Source organism: Apiospora hydei, assembly GCF_038363865.1.
Source record: "Apiospora hydei strain CBS 114990 chromosome Unknown utg000006l_segment0_segment0, whole genome shotgun sequence".
Lineage (NCBI taxonomy): Eukaryota > Fungi > Ascomycota > Sordariomycetes > Amphisphaeriales > Apiosporaceae > Apiospora > Apiospora hydei.
In genome coordinates, this window is record NW_027117365.1 from 3272555 (window position 1) to 3290291 (window position 17737).

General features: G+C 53.8%; 8 protein-coding genes across 8 annotated transcripts; 1 reads left to right on the forward strand and 7 right to left on the reverse strand.

Annotated features, from left to right (window-relative positions):
* Positions 1-553: 553 nt before the first annotated feature.
* Positions 554-2071, forward strand: PG997_008243 (spindle pole body-associated protein sad1; the record flags this gene model as incomplete). The annotated part of the gene is made up of 1 exon (XM_066812558.1): positions 554-2071. One exon carries the CDS (start codon positions 554-556, stop codon positions 2069-2071), a length of 1518 nt encoding a protein of 505 aa, XP_066667900.1.
* Positions 2072-2743: 672 nt separating this feature from the next.
* On the reverse strand, positions 2744-3936 carry PG997_008244 (uncharacterized protein; the record flags this gene model as incomplete). Its single annotated transcript, XM_066812559.1, has 3 exons — positions 2744-2947; positions 3039-3537; positions 3647-3936. Coding segments are annotated over 3 exons (993 nt in total), but the record flags the coding sequence as incomplete, so codon positions are not given.
* A 928-nt stretch (positions 3937-4864) lies between these two features.
* On the reverse strand, positions 4865-5781 carry PG997_008245 (uncharacterized protein; the record flags this gene model as incomplete). Its single annotated transcript, XM_066812560.1, has 2 exons — positions 4865-5282; positions 5546-5781. The coding sequence occupies 2 exons, from the start codon at positions 5779-5781 to the stop codon at positions 4865-4867; spliced, it is 654 nt and encodes a 217-aa protein (XP_066667902.1).
* A 449-nt stretch (positions 5782-6230) lies between these two features.
* On the reverse strand, positions 6231-7004 carry PG997_008246 (uncharacterized protein; the record flags this gene model as incomplete). Its single annotated transcript, XM_066812561.1, has 3 exons — positions 6231-6247; positions 6411-6652; positions 6790-7004. 3 exons carry the CDS (start codon positions 7002-7004, stop codon positions 6231-6233), a joined length of 474 nt encoding a protein of 157 aa, XP_066667903.1.
* Positions 7005-8312: 1308 nt separating this feature from the next.
* On the reverse strand, positions 8313-10712 carry PG997_008247 (uncharacterized protein; the record flags this gene model as incomplete). Its single annotated transcript, XM_066812562.1, has 4 exons — positions 8313-8579; positions 8635-10393; positions 10482-10513; positions 10638-10712. The coding sequence occupies 4 exons, from the start codon at positions 10710-10712 to the stop codon at positions 8313-8315; spliced, it is 2133 nt and encodes a 710-aa protein (XP_066667904.1).
* A 1415-nt stretch (positions 10713-12127) lies between these two features.
* PG997_008248 (uncharacterized protein) lies at positions 12128-14275 on the reverse strand (the record flags this gene model as incomplete). Its single annotated transcript, XM_066812563.1, has 2 exons — positions 12128-13921; positions 14228-14275. The coding sequence occupies 2 exons, from the start codon at positions 14273-14275 to the stop codon at positions 12128-12130; spliced, it is 1842 nt and encodes a 613-aa protein (XP_066667905.1).
* A 2175-nt stretch (positions 14276-16450) lies between these two features.
* On the reverse strand, positions 16451-16936 carry PG997_008249 (uncharacterized protein; the record flags this gene model as incomplete). Its single annotated transcript, XM_066812564.1, has 1 exon — positions 16451-16936. The coding sequence occupies one exon, from the start codon at positions 16934-16936 to the stop codon at positions 16451-16453; it is 486 nt and encodes a 161-aa protein (XP_066667906.1).
* Positions 16937-17040: 104 nt separating this feature from the next.
* On the reverse strand, positions 17041-17235 carry PG997_008250 (uncharacterized protein; the record flags this gene model as incomplete). The annotated part of the gene is made up of 1 exon (XM_066812565.1): positions 17041-17235. One exon carries the CDS (start codon positions 17233-17235, stop codon positions 17041-17043), a length of 195 nt encoding a protein of 64 aa, XP_066667907.1.
* Between the last annotated feature and the right edge of the window lie 502 nt (positions 17236-17737).

Below are 17737 nucleotides of genomic sequence, written 5' to 3' on the forward strand. Positions count from 1 at the left end.
TAAGCCCAAGCCACCGATAACAGGGCATCAACCTACTGGCACCCGCCCGACGGAGACAACAGGGCATCAACCTACTGGCACTCGCCCGACGGAGACAACAGTGTATCAACCTACTGGTACTCGCCCGACAGAGACCACACCAGAGACTATTGAAGGTTCAAAAACATCGCCTGTCTCGCACAATGTTGAAAAGCCGGTCTCACCTCGCAGGCCGGTCTCACCTCGCAGGCCGGTATCACCTCATAAGCCGGTCGAATCTCATAAGCCGATCGGATCTCAAAACCCAGTCGGATCTGTGCAAGAGACTCATACACATGGCAAAAAGCCTGAACGTCTCCCTAGTACTTCCACAGGTACTGGTCGTGGACGTCGTGTGACGAAGCCAGGTACTCCAGGTACTCCGGGTACTCCGGGTACTCCGGGTTCCCCGACCCCAAACCCTTCGAGCCGTTCCTGGTGGCAATTGCCCCAAATGCTGTGGCCTATCCCACTCGACGTTCTCAAGGACTTCCTAAAGATGTTCTTGATGTTTGGTGGGACGGTTCTTGCGATCATGTTCTGCATTCAACTCGTATCGATAGCTTCAGATATTCAGAGCCAAGACAATTTCTGGCCCAGTGTCAAGGATAGCTTTACAGGGCTCATCCCAACTATCCGGAGTCCGCTGCAGTCAATGGAAAATGTTGATGCTCAAGGCCTCGTCGACCGCCTGAACAGATTCGAGTCTAGACTGGGTCAGCTGGGAAAGACAGTTGCAGAGTTTCCATCAAAGTGCTATTTGAAGGTCGACAATAAAGGCAAAACACATGTGCCCGAAGACTTTTGGCATGCCGTTAAGGACCGCATTCAGGCTGAATCGGGCGCAGTGGTCAATATCCGCAATGATGACGGAGAGCTGCCTAAGCACTTCTGGGATTCGTTCAAGCGTATCTTGGATACTGAGAAGACGGCAGAGTTGGGCAAATCTCCTTGCAGTATGGATGATGTCGAAGCCATGATGGAAAAGAAGCTTCTCCATGGATGGGAGTCGTGGCTCCGTCAAAACAGCGAGACCGTGTCGAAGATCCTGGGTCCTAACATGGCCAAAGAATTACCCGCCAAGACAGAAAAGGAACTCAAAGCCCAGGTGGATAAATTGTTCAGATCTGGCGGCGGCAACGTTGTCGTGTCGCAAGAACGGTTTGCGAAGCAGGTCCAAGAGGAACTCGAGACACACAAGAAAGAGTTCCAGAAGGAGCTGGCCGACATCACTGAAAGGAATGAAAAGATTTCACAGGCACTCATCGATGCTCAAAACAATCCCCTTCATGGCATGTCGCGCCTAGAACTCAAAAACCTTGTTAACCAATGGGCCGTAAAGGCTTTCTCGGACGCTAAATTCGAGGCGATGGCCCAGACTGGTATCAAGTCGCGCCTCGACGATCATTTGGCCAACCAGGTGAACTTCTTCGGCCACGGCTCTGGTGCTGTGATTGATCCGACCTACACCTCGCACATGTGGAAGATCCCGCCAAAGCCGCTCAAGAGTAAGGCGTGGTTGCAAAGAGATGGGTACAAGCCACAGCCGGCGATTGTTGCTCTTCAGCATTGGACCGACGAGGGCCAGTGCTTCTGCACCGGAAAAGACCGAAACACGCTCAGCGTCCTTCTCAGCCGCGACATCACCCCTCAGCACCTTGTTGTCGAGCACATCCTTCCCGGGGCCACGCTGGACCCCGAGGCCATGCCCAAGGAGATTGAGGTCTGGGCCTACTTTGAGGAGCTGAACCTGCGAACGACAATCAACTCCTGGAGCACTGCGCAATTCCCCGACACACCCGAAGAGAGGTCGTTGAACCAAGGTTTCGTAAAGATTGGTCATTTCGTCTACCGACAACAGAACACGGGCGACAAGCGCGGCATGCAGCTGTTTAAGCTCAGCTCCGAGCTCGCGGGCATGGACGCCGTCACGCACCACGTGGTCATCCGGGCCGTCAGCAACTACGGCGCAGACCACACTTGCTTCTACCGTGTAAGGCTGTTTGGCGACGTGATACAGGAGGATATGGACAAGGAGAAGATTCGTGCTTGAGTCATTACGCCAGGTCCAGGCATTCAGTACTAATATCCGGTGACGGAGTAGGTTTGTATTCAACAGCAGCATTTCAGGGGGATTCGGTCGTCGCTTCAGAGTTGGGTACATGATCAGCAGGTGGAGTTATATGTGGTCAATTGAGTCGGCTTATAAGGCGTTGAGCCCTATAGCAGGAGTTTCCTGAGCAGGCGAAAGGGACATTGCAGACAACTACAAGGACTGGATGGACGGAACGGAAGGGAAGATACCATCATAGTTTCTGGTTGTAGTTTATTTCATCGTCAATCCGTTCTTTCTTTTTGATTTGGCTGTTTTTTTCCACTTGGCCGTGTTTTTTCCATGGTGACATTTCCCGAGGCCTTTGGGGTACTACTCCCCTTCATCATTTTGGTAACTGGAGACTCCCTGAGCTTCCCTAAGATTTCTCTATGAAACGCCTGGCTGCTTAAGTAAATGAGGTGCGAATGTTGGTTCTATACTCTATTTCAATGTTTAGCCCAAAATGCGGCAAGCTTCTTGCTGTCGTCGTGAATTCTGCAAAATCCCGACTTAGTTTGTTTGGCCTTTTTCAAGTTTGTCTCCTCGGGCAGGCTGCTCATGCCTTTCAGGGGTACGCCGAGGGAGAAATGCCATGTCTCAGCCACACGGGCGCCCGATACCAATTGCATACTACTGGTCGCGTCCAAGCCTCTCCTCGCCGTCCTCCATGAGCTCGTAGGCCGGCCGGAACCCGTTCTTATTCCTCTCTTCTTCTGTGCTGCCTTCGTTGCTTCGCCGCAAAGCCGGGTTCGGGTGCGTGTCGTCGGTTCCACCGAGCGACGTGTAGCCCTTATCGTAAAGCGGACAGTAGGGGATGTCTAGAGCCCTGATGAACTATTGTTGTTGCGGGCAAACGAGTTAGCTAGGTGCCTTCTTGGCCTAAGAGGGATTCTGCGCGGGAAAGGGGAGGGAGGAGACAACTTACGCCCCAGACTTCCCGGTAGTGCCAGTCGATGACGGGGTGCACGCGCATGAAGCGCGGCCAGTCTTGGTCCGTCTCGTCGAAGAAGCCGAGGGCGGCGCCGTGGGGGTCGGTGCGGCGCGTGCCGACGAAGACGGCCTTGACGCGGGGGCGCTCGACGAGGTACTCGGCCAGGGCGGCCTTCATGGGCTGGTCCGAAGTCGCGAGGTCGAGGTGGTACGTCGCCGTAGTCTCGGCCACGAAGGCGTCAACCTCGGGGAAGGGCCGCGGGGGCCGGATGTAGAGCGCCTGCAGGGCGTGGGGGAACCTCGAGGCCAGCGAGTTGGAGGACCGCGCCGTCCTTGTGTTGTGGTTTTGATGTTGTTGTTGTGAGGGGTTGTCGGAAGTAGAAGAGGAAGGAGGATGTTGGAAGGGGAAATGCGACGGCAGTTGGGCGAGGATCAGGACCAGCAGGACGAGGCAGTCTTTGCCGCCGTTATAGGCTATAAGGAGCTCGTCGGGTCTGCAACATGCCACGGTGTTAGCATATTTCCGGACCTCTCTCTCGTCTCTCAGGTGGTTGTCGTTGCCAATTGCTCTGCCGGGCAATTGCGCATCATATGCTTACGTACCGATACCGCTTGAGCGCATCCTCGATGACGGATTGCGCAATGCGCACTTGGGCCTGCACGCCCTTGAGCACCTTATCGTCGGTTTGGGTGTCGAGGAACTTGTCGAGCTTGCTCCTTAGCTGCAGGCAGAGCTGCTGCATGTCCGCCACGTCTCCCATGGGCGATTTGCCGTCGTCGTGATCGGCGTCGGCACTCTTTGCGTCTTGTGGTCTTTTGCCCCACGTCAGCTTCGGCTGGCAGGCTTCTGCTTCTGGGCTCGCGTTTCCTTGGTGGTTGGCGCGGGATCGGGTCTATATAATCAGGCTTCGCATAGTCCCGAGGGCATTAGGTATATGTAGAGAGTGAAGAGTGGTATTACGAGCGAGACTATGCAGTCAGGTAGGGTATAAACGGGGACGGGGGACGAAAACGGGACAGATCATACCGAAGACTCCAGGCTGACCGGGGGTTGCATTGTCCTCGCACGAGTAACACGAGGGGTCCCCAAGCCTCAGGATAGGTGGTCCTCGGCACGCTGACATTCTGCGGGGCCCGAGGAGGTAACGGCCGAACCCGCCACTTGACACACCACTTTATTAGGCTCCAGCCAGGTAGAATTGTGTCAGTGTCAGTGTCAGTGTCAGTGTCAGTGTCAGTGGCCCTTCACTTTTGTCGTTCGGCCGAGTTCGATTCTGGCTATTGCGGTACCGCACGTAACATCCATGTTGCATCAAGAACCTACATAGGCAAGGGATGCAAACACCAATTGATCATGGATAGAATCTCATTGATTTATTCCAATGTCGTGTGCGAATATTCGAGAGAAACACTGAAGCTGGCAGGCAGCAACCAGTAACCGTCGCCGGAATCTCCGCGACAAAAAGGAAGTCCGAATTGTTTGTTACTCCGCGAAGGGCATTCAAAGCTGATTGCTGAACTGCCTCACTTATCGCACTTTCCAAAGTACACCCACGACCGCATCCAACTAAACGTCACTGGGTCATTTATCCATAATGATGCAATGTCAGCCCTCTTCTAATCTAATAATACCACTGCCTGACCGCCGCACGCCTTGCCCAGCTTTTCTCCAGATTTCCCTTCCCCATCCTTCTGGCTAGTACCTATACCCACCCACCCGACTCCTGAACATGCCTTCCGGGTCCACGCCGCGCTGCAGCTCCCGGAACTTCTCGAACCCGCGGTAGCTGCCCAGGACATCCTGGTCCGACATGGCGTCGTTCATGAACAACGGCATGTAGGCGGCGGCGGCAGCAGCAGCAGCAGCAGTACTGCCAGCTTCTTGATGATGATCCTCCGCCGTTTCCGCCTCCTCCTCCCCAAACCCGCCGCCTGTGCTTTCCACGCCGGCAGCCGCTCCTCGAGCCACGCCGTCATGCCAGCGGCCAGCGCCCGCACCGTCGCGTCCTCGCACGCCTGGCGCCACATGCACTGCAGGTTGAGCACGACGCGGTCCGGGTCCGACGCGCGCAGGCCCATGGCGTTGCCGCCCGCCCGCTCGCTGTGGAGGCCCACCGCCGCCGGCAGCGGCTGGAACTCGATGGAGCACTGGCTAGGGAAGTGCCGCAGCTGGTCGAGGTAGCCGCTCCGCATGCGGCGCCGCCACTCCGACGCGATCTCCTCGTACACGTGAGGGTTGCTCGGGATTGCGGGGAGCGTAAAGGTCTGGACAGAGGGGTGTCACTGTCAGCAAGGACCTGGTGGAAGAACAGGAGGCGGTGCTTACCCGGAACAAAACCCTTGCTCTCACATAATCTGCAAGGAACCCATTGGACCAAAGCTGTGGCCGTTTCGATGTTACTGTCAGTGTGTACGTGATAGAGATGGAACCCCTGATGAAATGCCGGGACTCACCATTGAAGAGTATTTCTTGGTGGACGTAAAGCTAACTGTGGCAGGGACCTTGAGCATCTCTGCAAACGGCCCAGTCGAGGGGGCTTCTCGCCGTCGTAGAAGAAGAAGACCGTGTAGAGGCCCAAGTTCCTGTACATGAAGAAATCGGCAAAGATGATGGCGCCTTTGGGGTCCTCGGCGCCGGCGATGGTGAATTCATGCAGCGCCGCGTGCAGCTGCTCCCAGCGGCTTCGGCGGTAAATCCTCACTCCGCCCCAGACTTTACCCATGGGACGGGTCTTCATCGTGAACTGGGTGACGATTCCTAGAAGGCAGGCGCTTGCGGTCAACAAATCCGGCCAACATATGACAACTACTCCTCTATCGGATGACGAACGACGGACGGACTATACTCACCGAATTGGTTGCCCCCGCCTCTCATGGCCACTGCCAAGTCCGGGTGAGTCTCCTGCGTGATGTTGAGGATGGTCCCGTTCGCCATAACCGTCTCCCATGCAACAATATTCTTAATTAAACAGTCAGCTTCAGGTCGTTTCTTCCAAAAAGGGAGGTGTGAGATGCCAACCCACATCTGCGGCTAGACCGTGCTGTGCGCTCAAGAACGATAGCCCTCCCTGGAGTAGGAACCCCCAACTCCTACTATCCCAAGCCGTCCCCCGACGACGGTGACACCGTGGGGTTCCAAGGCCCCTATCACGTCGTTCCACTCGCCCCCTATCATAGAGTTTCAAGGTTAGTATTTTGATGTGCCTGTTAAGAGATATACATTCATGTCTGTCCCAGAGAGAAATATGTGTACCCGATAAAGGTTTCACTATTTGCAGAGGGTGTAACGGGAAAAGGGGGTAGACTCAGGTCCATTCATGTGCTACAAGAGAGCAGAGACACGAAAAAGGATGTATGTATAACTCACCAGGCTTCACGTACGCGACGCCCTTCTCCACATCGTACCGCACACCCTCCAAGTGGCGCAGCGCGACCAGCACGCCGCCGTCGACGCTGGCGTGGCCCGGGTTGGGGTCGTGGCCCCCGCTCTTGACGGCGAAGCGGACCGACGTGTGGTTCCGGTGGTTCAGCACCCGCACCACGACGGCGACCTGCGCCGCCGTGACGGGCTGCACCACACAGGCCGGCCGCAGGTCCGCCAGCGACTTGCTCCAGTAGTGGCTCAGCTCGGCCCAGTAGGCCACGTCCCCGGGAAATGCGTCCGTTGGGACGAGAGGGCGGCGTGGACGTCGCGGCACGCTCGCTCTGCCTCGGGTGAGTGAACAGAAGGGGAAGGCGGGACATACTGTGAGCCCAGAAGAGGGAGCAGTAGCCTCGCTGAAAGCAGAGCCGCGCAGAGGCCCAGGAAGACCCACGTTCTCTGAAAACGCAGCCGGGGAGTCGAGTGCCGCGTTATTGCTGTTGTAGCATGCTGTTCACTGCTGTGCTTTAGCCGCTGTTGGCTACCAAGGCTACCGTCATCGCCCTTGTTGCCGTAGTTGCCGATCTCGATGCGTTCCATGAAGTAGATGCCTACTTCGCCTCACCGGCGAAGCTCTAGAAGATTCTGAAGTCTGTAGGATAGCCACTTAGATGTATTCATAACATTGATATAAGCTTAATAGTTAGTGATTTCCACGGCGCGGCTAGTGAAACGACCGGGGAAATGTCTGAGGACTGCTCCTGTAGTTCATCGACAAGCGATCAGTAAAGAGAAAATGACATCGGCTCGGCTGCTTCGAGTTCTGCCATGGGGCCTGGTTCTGTCGCATACAGATGCACGGCGGGACGTAACGTACGATACTAGGCGCGTATTAGAGTTACCAACCCTGGCAGATAGTGTGGAATTCTTATATTGGAAGTGTACTCTGCGTAGATATGCTTCGGTGGCTGTGCTGTGCCGGCGTTAGTAGAATCAGATGTAATCGGACGGGCATCAACTACACTATGAGGGACGCTGTTCTTCGCGACTGCGGGTTTGGAGACCGGAATATCGAACCTATGATACTTCTGCAATGGCAAAAGCACTCGATAGAGAGAATCGAGTTTCCTATATAATATATATATTATTCCGCATACAAGTCCTCGTTCTACCACATTGCTCCATGGAGGCAACGAGCTGCGACGACAAGGGAACCTCGCACCGCATTCATTCTTCGGTTGGCAGAGGTAGAAGACTAGAACCGGTTATAGTTTCATACCCCCCTGTACATTTCCCTCGTTCGTATCCGCGTAGATCAACTAGAGTTGACGTTTTCAACTACTAAGTCAAGCAGACGCAGGGGATGCCGTCCGAACAAGGTAAACCTTCCGATCGGGCCGTAGCAAAGCTTTCCTCTGGCACCTGGGAAGATGAAAGTTGGAGGGAGTGGCCTGAACCATGGCCTGCAGCTTCCCCGTACTCGTGATCACAGATGAGTAGATGACTAAAGAGGGTGCCTACAGGCATGACTCGCGACTCATGTAATATGTTTCATCTCCCCAACAGCCGCATTAGACGTCTCTTATTCGGACTGGCTCGCAGGACTGACCCGCAGCACTTGTTAACGAATACATTGCAAGACTGTTGACTGTGTCTTGCAGAAACCTGTACGTGAGTTGAACTCGGACGGACTGTGTTCCAAATAAAGAGGGGAAGCTGTTGGCGAAGTTTCGGGTTTACAATTGCAATGGGGTGGCAACATACGTACGGGAAAAGCGAGTAGTTTAATGTTTTGTTTTTGCCATTACTTTCTAGTTAATGGTTTTGCTCATCAAAAGGTCATCAATCCGAGTCTGTCTATCCTTTATACCGTCCGACGCGCCAAGCAACGAATTACATAAGCACCATTTACTCCTTGGCCTCCGTCTCCGGTTGAGGCGCCTCAGCATCAGTCATCACCTCGTCCTTAGCGGGCTCAGCCTGCTTCTTGGCCTCATCATCGTTAGACTTCTTGGCAGCAGCCTCGGCATCAAGCTTGGCCTGCACTGCTTGTCGCTCAGCCTCAACCTTGTCGAAATGTCGCTGAGCGACGGGGCCAGCCATGGCCCGGATTTCGTCCATCTTGGCGACGTAGATGGCCTTGGTGGCGTCCTCGCCGTCCTCGTACAGCCAATCCTGAAACATCGTTAGCACATGACTCCTATGGCTGCAGCACAATAGATCAACTTACCTCGGTCTCGGTCAGCTTGGCTCGGATCTTGTCCTTCTCATCATCGTTGGCGAGATCGGCGTATTGCTCGTCGAGCTTGTTTCGCATCTCGTAGATATAAGCCTCCAACTCGTTCTTCTTCTCCTCGGTATCCGCAACGAGCTTGTCCTCCATGGCCATGGAGTTCTCCTTCTCGGCAGCGGCGGCCAGCGCAGGCTGGTCAAGAGACGTCACACCAGCCACGATAGGCAGGTCGCCCTTCCGCACCTGCTTCTTGACCTTCCGCGTCTTGGTCTTGGAGTCCTTCTTCTCGCCGTCGGTCTCCATGGCCTCGGGGTCCTTCTTCTCGCCTTCTTCATCCTTGACTTCTTCCTCAACTTCCTGGTCTTCCACGTAGTATCCGCTCTCCACATTCAGAATGCCATGAATGTTGACGCGGGCCTTCAGCTTGCAGATCATGAACTCGGTCTTGGGGTCGGCCTTGACACCCTTGACAGAGAAGCGGCCGATGAAAGGCTGAACCTTGCCAGGGAGAAGTTCGGGCTTGGCGTACCTCGCCTCCAAGTCGAATGCTTGCTTGCGGTAGAAGGTGAGGATCTTAGTGGAGGGAAGAACATTGCCCTTCTGGAACACGGTAAGACTCGTGTCCTCATCAGGGATGTCCTGGTCCTTCTCCCAAGAGAACTCGATGGGGTAGGAGCAGATATCCTGAACAGCAAAGTCGCGGACCTTGAAGACGGGAGAAAGAATGGCACAGCTGAAAGCGCAACCTCTGGCAATAGCTTCGTCCTGGTTCATGGTGAATGACAGCTGCTTTCCGAAGTATTCCTGGATGCGGTCCTTCAGCGCAGGAACACGCGTGCAGCCGCCAACCAGCTCAATGACGTCAATGTCTTCCTTGGCCAACTTGGCATCGGCCAGGGCCTGCTCAATAGGAGCGGTCACGCGGAGGAGCATGGGCTCAATGAGAGCCTCGAATTCCTGGCGTGTGATCATGCCGTTCACATCGACATCGTTCATCAGGGACTCGATGTTGAGAGGAGCCTGCTGGTTGGCAGAAAGGATCTTCTTGAGCTTCTCGCAAGAAGTCTCAACTCGGACCATAGCCTTAGGGTTGGTGGTGATGTCGATCTTGAATCTGGCCTTGAACTCCTTTTCGAAATGCTTGACAAGGGCCAGGTTGAAGTCACGGCCACCAAAGTGGCGGTCGCAAGCGGTTGCCTTGACGGCGAGCTCACCCTTCTTGAAATCTATAATGGAGCATGTGTAGTCACTGTGGCCAATGTCGATGATAGCGACGCGGCGGGGCTTCTCCTCAGGGCCAGGCAGGTCGAGCTTGGTGATACCCCAGCCGAGAGCGGCAGCGGTGGTGTCGTTCATGAGACGAAGCATCTTCAAGCCAGCAATCTCTGCGGCGTCCATCAAGCTTCTTCTTTGGACGTCGGTGAACCAAGCGGGTACGCTCATGACAATGTCAGACACGGGCAGCCTAAGCTCGGCCTGGGCAGTCTGCTTGACCTTGCTCAGGAACATGGCAACGAGCTCGGTAGCGCTGAACTTCTCCTTCTTGCCCAAGTAGGAGATCTCAGCGCCGACCTGGGCACCGCATTCGACCAGTGCGGCCGAGACATATTGCTGCTCGATCTGAACATCGGGGTCCTTAAGACTTCGGCCGGCTAACCGCTTCAGACAGCTGACGGTGTTCTTGAGGTTGGAAATCTCCTGGGTCTTGGCAGTCTCGCCCAGGTAACGAGCCTTGGGGCCGAATCCTACGAGAGAGCTAGAATGGAAGACGGTACATGTTAGAAAAACTGCTGGCCATGATGTCGAGCCGTATGAGACGGCAGAAGAGGGGTAAAGGGACTTACGGAGTGGCTCGGTTGGACACTTCATTGGTAATCTACATGGCTTGTTAGCACGTTGTCGCAAGTGCCGTCGTGCTGAGGTGTTAGGAGGGGGATGCGGTGGCGGGCGCAAGTGGTGGGAGAGGTGCAAGGTCCGAAGGCAGGCAGGCAGCTACTTACGACATCAACACCCCGATTCCTCGCAACAGCGATGACGGTGTTGAGGGTACCGAAGTCGACGCCAACGACACTCATCTTTGCCTAAATATGACGGTCAAATGCACAAGCAAAAGAGTAGAGGAAGGTCGTTTCAGAGAACGGATCGTGTGTTCTTTTGTTTTGCTGGGAGTCGGCGCAGTAGCAGAAAAAATAAAGGAACTACAACTTGGATGTTGGTGATTGATAGACCGGGTCGTAAAAAAAGTTGGCGCTCGTCTGGATGCTGCCCGAGTTTGTTCGCAAATGTGCTGTGTTTATTACTGTGATTGATCGGATTGCGTTTTTGGTGGGGGCGGGGGGTAGTCAGAGTCTTTTGGTGTCTTTTACTTGTAGCACTACTGGAGGATGGAGGGACTCTGTTGTCTGCTACGTCTTGCTCTCGCTTTCCAGGTGCCAGGCTTGCGACAGGCGGCGGGTCGAGTAAGTACAAGTAATAGGACACAGTCTTCCCCCTCCTCTAGACGCACCCCTCGGCCCCAGAGGGCGTGCGCTGGCTATTTTGAGCCTTCCTGCACAATCCAGAACTTTCCAACCTGGCGACGCCGCAACGCACGCATCGCAACCAGGCTCGCTAACCAACCACAGCCTAGCACCCAATGGCCCTGCCCGCTCTTCAGCCCATCGTGTCCGTCGGGCCAGGCCAGAAAACACTGCCAGAACGAACCGTCAGGCGTTGGACCACCAATTTGCAAAGGAGCAAGGAGACGAGACCCAAGACCCAAGACCCCCAACCCGTCGAGTTTTTCATGGTTCCATATTTAGCCCACTGCCATTATATCATAGCCGGATTTGCATGACCAGCACGCAGTATGTGACCCTGCCAGCTTTGCACGCTTTGCCCGCTTGGCGGCCCAGGGCACTTGGCATATCGTAAATCTGCCCCGCCAAGCCCAGTTCCGGCGGTTGTGTTGTCATCAGAACTACCAAAACCAGAACCCGAGCCAGCCTTACCGCCCGCGCCGGATGGGAAATGCCCAAACGCATAGTCAGCGATGTGTAAAGGGAATTGACTTTTACGTGATACTGGTTCGATTCGACATGAGTTGTTACCCTCGCCTGCGACTGTTGCGCTTGGCACCTCTTCCCTTTTGTCTGTTTCCGGCTTCGACTTAGGTAACCGACTCGGGGCATGTATTGATATTCTTTCTGCATAGGCTGCAGCTACCCTAGGGGTCGAGTCAGTGTTATCGCAAACCCCACTATGAAAACCCGCCCTGACCGCCCTGTCTGTCTGCCCCGCGATGTCATATTCCCACTCCTTCACTGGTATCATGCATGCCTATTGTCAATTTATTGATAACTAGGTCCTGATTCCCCATGAACGGCTATGCATGAGCTGTCTCGGACGGATGCCAGGAAGGAATGCACGCCATGGACGAAAACACACTACACAGAAGACTCGTGAACGCAGTGGCCTGCGAGTAACATCCAGGCTGTGGAAACTCTCCACCCTAGTCTACGATGTGTTTCTTATCTGCCCAAGAGGGTTCGACCCCGCGACATACGCTTTCATAGTCTCTGAACTTCTGTTCATCCAAAGCCAGTTCAGGTGTCGTCCAGAACATCGCCCAGTTCATATCTCGAATCTTGAGCGATCCAGCAGATCGCTCATGATACCACTTGTTCACGGGGTTATCTTTTCTGCTCCTCCAGCAGACCCCGTACGGGAAACAGTCTCGCACCATCGCATTAAAGACGATATCTGCTACGCCTCCCGCGCCTTGGCTCTTCCTCAAGACGGCAAACTTGTCCAGGTATGGGACTAATCGCGATGGATCAACGTCCCCAGTTGCATCTACATCGAACGGTTTTTCCCATGTCAAAATGGCGCCTCCCTCGTACTCGCCGGCGATGATAATACCTGCAAGGTTCTCTTCAACCCGCTTCAGGTAGTGCTCAACATCCAGTTCCCGCCCAAAGGAGTCATTGATCAGGTGCACAAGCCGGGGCAGGTCTACGGAGGCATCGGTGAGTCTCAGTCGTCGCTCTCCTGGCCGAGGCGGTTGCCACATTGAAACTCGAGGGTCCGGAAGGATTGTGACATGCATCCCACGCTTGGCCAGCGTCGTGCTTGAGCCTAGTTGAGCTGCCCCATTGGAAGACACCACAGGAGTAAACCTTCCAGACGGTAGAGACGATGACTGTGCAGGCTTATCCGTGAGGAGATTGTGTATGAGCGGGTTGAGTTTCCTACGGGTGCCCACATACGGCCAACCAGAGTCGACCTCATCCTGAGGACGCTCATTAGCAGCATCTTGCGGAGTTGTTATAATCGCGGACGATGTGGGAGGTAGAAGTGACAGTGCCTTTCGGGCCAGCTGTGCATTCCGCAGATGGTGCTGGTTGTCCTGCACTGCTTCCAGATTGTTCAAATCCGAACGTGAGATGGATTCCTCGAGAGACTGAGTAACTTCTTCGTACTCCTGCTCTAGGTTCAGGAACATGTAACGGCCTGTGGCGCGGTTGTTTGCGGGCACGCCTCCGACCGGATCTAGGATTATCAGCCTATACACCTCTGTAGCCTTTAGTCGCTGCATGATATGCTTATCCTCCGTCGGCTGTCCCAAGAATTGGAGCCCTGACAGCTGTCTCGTAAGAGCCAGGACTGCGTCGTTGGCATCGACACATTTATAAGCGATGTTTTGCTCCGTCTCCCCGACAGATGGGATGATTGGTATGACATCGTCCTGCAATGATTGCAAGAGACTGCTGGAGTCGGTGACGAAAAGGTCTTCGGACACATACGGCGATGTTCCTTTACCAACAGAATCCCCTATAGTCAATGGGGTGCCGAGCACTATGGCTCCCTCCTCATCAAAAAAGTCGATCGCTTCCGCGATGCGGTTGGCTTGCGTATCAATGGCATGGCGACGTTCAGAATCGGTTCCAGTCATACCATCGCAGTCCACGACCACTATGCTGAGCAAGCCAAGCGTTTTCAAAGCACTGAGGGACTTGGCCACTCCGAGAATGGTGTTGTCGTCTGCTTCTTGGGGAGCCCGGAACTTCACTATAGCCACGTAATGTGGCGGCTGTGTTGCGTCTTCCACGGATGGCTGCGTGCTTTGCGGTGACCCCTCGTGGCCATCTTTCTGAGCAGCCTTGGATGGGTCCTTGGCTGCTGATTTTGCGATCTGTTGCTTAAAGCCAATCCTCTTTCTCTCCAGTAAGGGGGCGAATTTGTTGATATAGGCACGTGCATCGCGCTTCGTGACTGAGGTTTCCAAAACAGAAACCAGGAAATCCTAAAGTCATCATTAGCCAGACTCAGTGACAGTCGAGTGTCAACGAGGTTACCCTGTCTATGTTCTTGCGTTGCCTTTGCGCTTCTGGTATGGAGGCAAATCTCGACTTTCTAGAAGCTACCGAGTTGGCGAGCCCGCCGCCATTGCGAGATGCGCCAGAGTGGTGCGGCGACTGCAGTGAGGAGCCATCGGTTATTTTGGTTGAAATCCCTCTGTGACATCCGGGGAGTTTCAGGGTCTATTGTTTTGGATCAGCCATTTTATGTTGCCGTGAAACATGAATGAGTAATGAAGAGGCACACTCACATGGAAGCTAGAACTAGCCTTCTTCAAGGCGGTCGTCCGCAAACTCATGTTGACAGTGGCATTTTCCGAAACACTTAGACAATGGATAGAACTGGACGATTTCTTTATGAATTGGACGTATCCCAACGACTCAATGCATAAAGAGGTAGGGTCTCTACACTCTGAGGCTGGAATTCGTGAGCAAAGGTATCGGGCTCTGTCATTCGATGGAATGCACAGTGACTCAGGATTCGCTGGATCTGATAAGAGAGATAGGGAAGGGGAATTGAACTTTTGACCATCGAGTGCTAAATTCGGTCCGTCAGGCCGGCATCGGCCAATTGCAGATGTTTTTCTATGATTGCGGGGACGATGACATCAGCCTGCAACGGTTTGCTATCGGGGTAGTTTATAATGCCACTTACATGACAATTACCTATAGATTCGGTATCCAGGCTTGGGAGTTGGTGTTTATCCTGACTACCAGACTGCCCCTGACTTTAGACCTCGAAGAAGTATGCCCCTGTGTCGCTGCAGATCCATGGCGTAGGAACGGAAAGTAGGCCGCAGGGGAGAGCCAGTCACAGGCAAGCCCCAGAAAATGCCCACCCCTGCTGAAGTTTGGGAGGTGTTGATTGGGTGGTTTTAAGCTCCCCTCTTCCCCAAGGATAACAACATGACAGAGTAATATGGGATATGCAAGAAAAACAGCCGTCACATGTAAATGCATATGGCTGCTGGAATCAGGCAAACCTCGAACATCCATCTAGTATGCTGGGAGTGGTGCAGAGTATTTATTGAGAAAAGCCATGTGCAAAAGCGCCGTGAGCCATGCTGTATTGCAGGCTGCGGGGACCGCCTGACTTCCAGTTAGAAGCGGCCAAGGAATACCATCGTGTTCCAATCAGTGATTCATGAATTGAGGGTCCCTCGAATGCAATGGCTATCTCATTGGTTTGGTAGCGCTGGATGTGATAATAACAAGGTCGATATGCATTATTCCTAGGAATGGCAAGATGCTTGTGTGATGGTTTTCGTGCTCACTTGGCGACGGCATTTGCGCTGCAGTGAGTAATAGGGATGTTGGTTGGTCAATCCATCCAGTAAATAGCTCCGGGTTGTTAATGACGGTGTAGACAAGAGGCAGGCTTTTCCAATTGTAATACGCAGGCGTGGCGAAGTATCGTTATCAGGCCCGTGGAAACATGGGAATAAAGCGGTGGTACTCTGTATGGTTGGAAACCTGATGGAGACCGAGCCGGTCAGTTTTCCTATGGTTGATGTACTGGGTGTGGACGGCAAATTTTGTTCCTATTCAGCGTAGGAGCTGGGTGAAGTCATATCCATCTTCAGCTGTTTACTCCAGCTGGGCACTGTCATAAATGGGCAGACCATCTTGGAACACGATTGCTCAAAATTAGGAGGTTGAGTCTGAACTTCGGCTTTCTTCTGGGCTCCTCTTACCATGCTGTTAAAATTCCGATGCTATACTGGATTGAGTATCTGGTCTTGCTCTTTGTCAACGGAGGTCGAGTCTTCTTGGTAGCTTCAGTTATTTCGAGGTTGTTTAGTCAAGATGGATTTCAGTCATGTTGCATGGTTCTGAGAGGCCATGTTTACCCCTGAACAGCTGCAACCCTGTTGGGAAAGATGATGGAACACCAGTCTGAGCTGATGAGCATCGCGAATTCATCGATGGTGCCGTCATCTGGGGGTGGGGGGCATTGTCAATCGCCTGACGCAGGACCCGAGAGGTATGTTGCCCACAGTACTAAACTGAGATATTTGGAATCGGTTTCAAAAAAGAAGCGCTATAAGCTCTGCTGTTGGAATCTGGGGATATACAAGCGACCACGAACAGGCTCCATATCTCCAACCCCAACTCATTCATCTTGGGCAGGAATGATCGAAACAAGAATGTCACGGCATGTAATGAAATCGGACTGAGGTAACCTTCGATGGTCTATCTTGTCCGAGAATTCACCATGTAGCGTCAACAAATTGATGAAGTAACGATCACATGTCGATTCTGGCCTGATGTCCCAAGGCCAGAACGGTATGGTCCAAGTTGAATACCCTCTATTATTCTACAACCAGTGCCGTAAGCCGTTCAAGCGTCCCTCCGAACCTTCCCACCGATGTGAGAACTAGAGAGCTTTCGTGAAGGCGTCCTACGAAGCTGAGAATTCCTTCCAGTGATGACGATCAGAATATAGGCGTGCAACCGGAGGCGTGGTACCTGGGTCAGCGGTAGTCGGAACTCTTCCGCAATGTGCGCGGCTGTGCCCCATACAGATCGCCGAAACTTGCACGAGTCCAAGGCGCACCGTCTCGTGAAACAAGGTAATCCTGCCGGCCGGCGCTATACTTTCGCTTGTGACATTGCAAGTCACGGGCGTTTGGACCATCGTAACTCCTCCATGAGTTTGTCGTCAAGGTTGAAGTTGACCTTCCACGGGCGAGACAGAACTTCCAGGGCCATCCGATGATCCAACCCAACCATAACATAACTGAGCCTCGTTTTTCGTGGGTGTGTCGTCGAAACAAGTCCATATTGATAGTAGATGACTCGTCTGGGATTACTACATCGCGGAAGACCAACTGGATTGATACACTGCGCTCAGCTGCGCTATATGAATCCATGCAAAGCCGAACAGGTGTTTTCGAGGACCAACCGCCCTCAACAACTGGCTTGCCGCGCACTTCCGGGGCTGCTCCCGTGGTGAACATATTGGCAATCTCCGCGATCCAAGAGGCAATGAACCTCAACCCCTCTTCCTTCACGCAATAGCTACAGCAGCAGCAGGCCTGGCGCGGTGATCCGAAAAGCCTTCCTATTCCTGCCACCCAGCTACGACGAGGCTCAACAAAAGGCGACCCTGAATCTCTTGCGACCGCCCGCCCGCCTTCAAGGTCACGGTGACTTTGTTGGGCCAGCTTTGCGCCATGGCCATGCAGCCTTGTTCGCGCGGCACGGTGCAGGCGTCCTTCCTGAGCATATTCAATACCGCGACTGCGTCGCCCGTCATCGACCCGCGTTTGCTGTCGCACCCCGGTCGTCGTCGATGTTCGCGTGTTGGCCCTGCAGGCCACCGTCTAGCAAGGTCGGCGGGGTCGACCCTCGCTGAAGGTATATGGTACGCAAAACCTTGGAGTGGTGAACGCAGGTGTGATGGTGATGATCACCAGAACTCACATCTAGGCTGCCATCTACGCGGCCGCTGAGAAGGTGAACCTGGTGCGGATTCCGATACTGGGAACGGGGGATGGGGGATAACCCCGATACTTCTGCGAATAACTGCTATTGCCTGATAACCACAGGCTGCGAGTATGATGCGAATCGGGGGCATAGCAAATCGTAACAACTCATCGTCGCCTACTGGACCATGACTAGGCGAAGGATAGGGAATGATGGCCGAGCACCTTGGTCAACAGGCACGACATGAGATAAACACCATAAACTTGTTTCAGATAGAGGTATGCCAGACAACTTCAAAGCAATGAATATACAGACCTGTGTAACCAATAAAG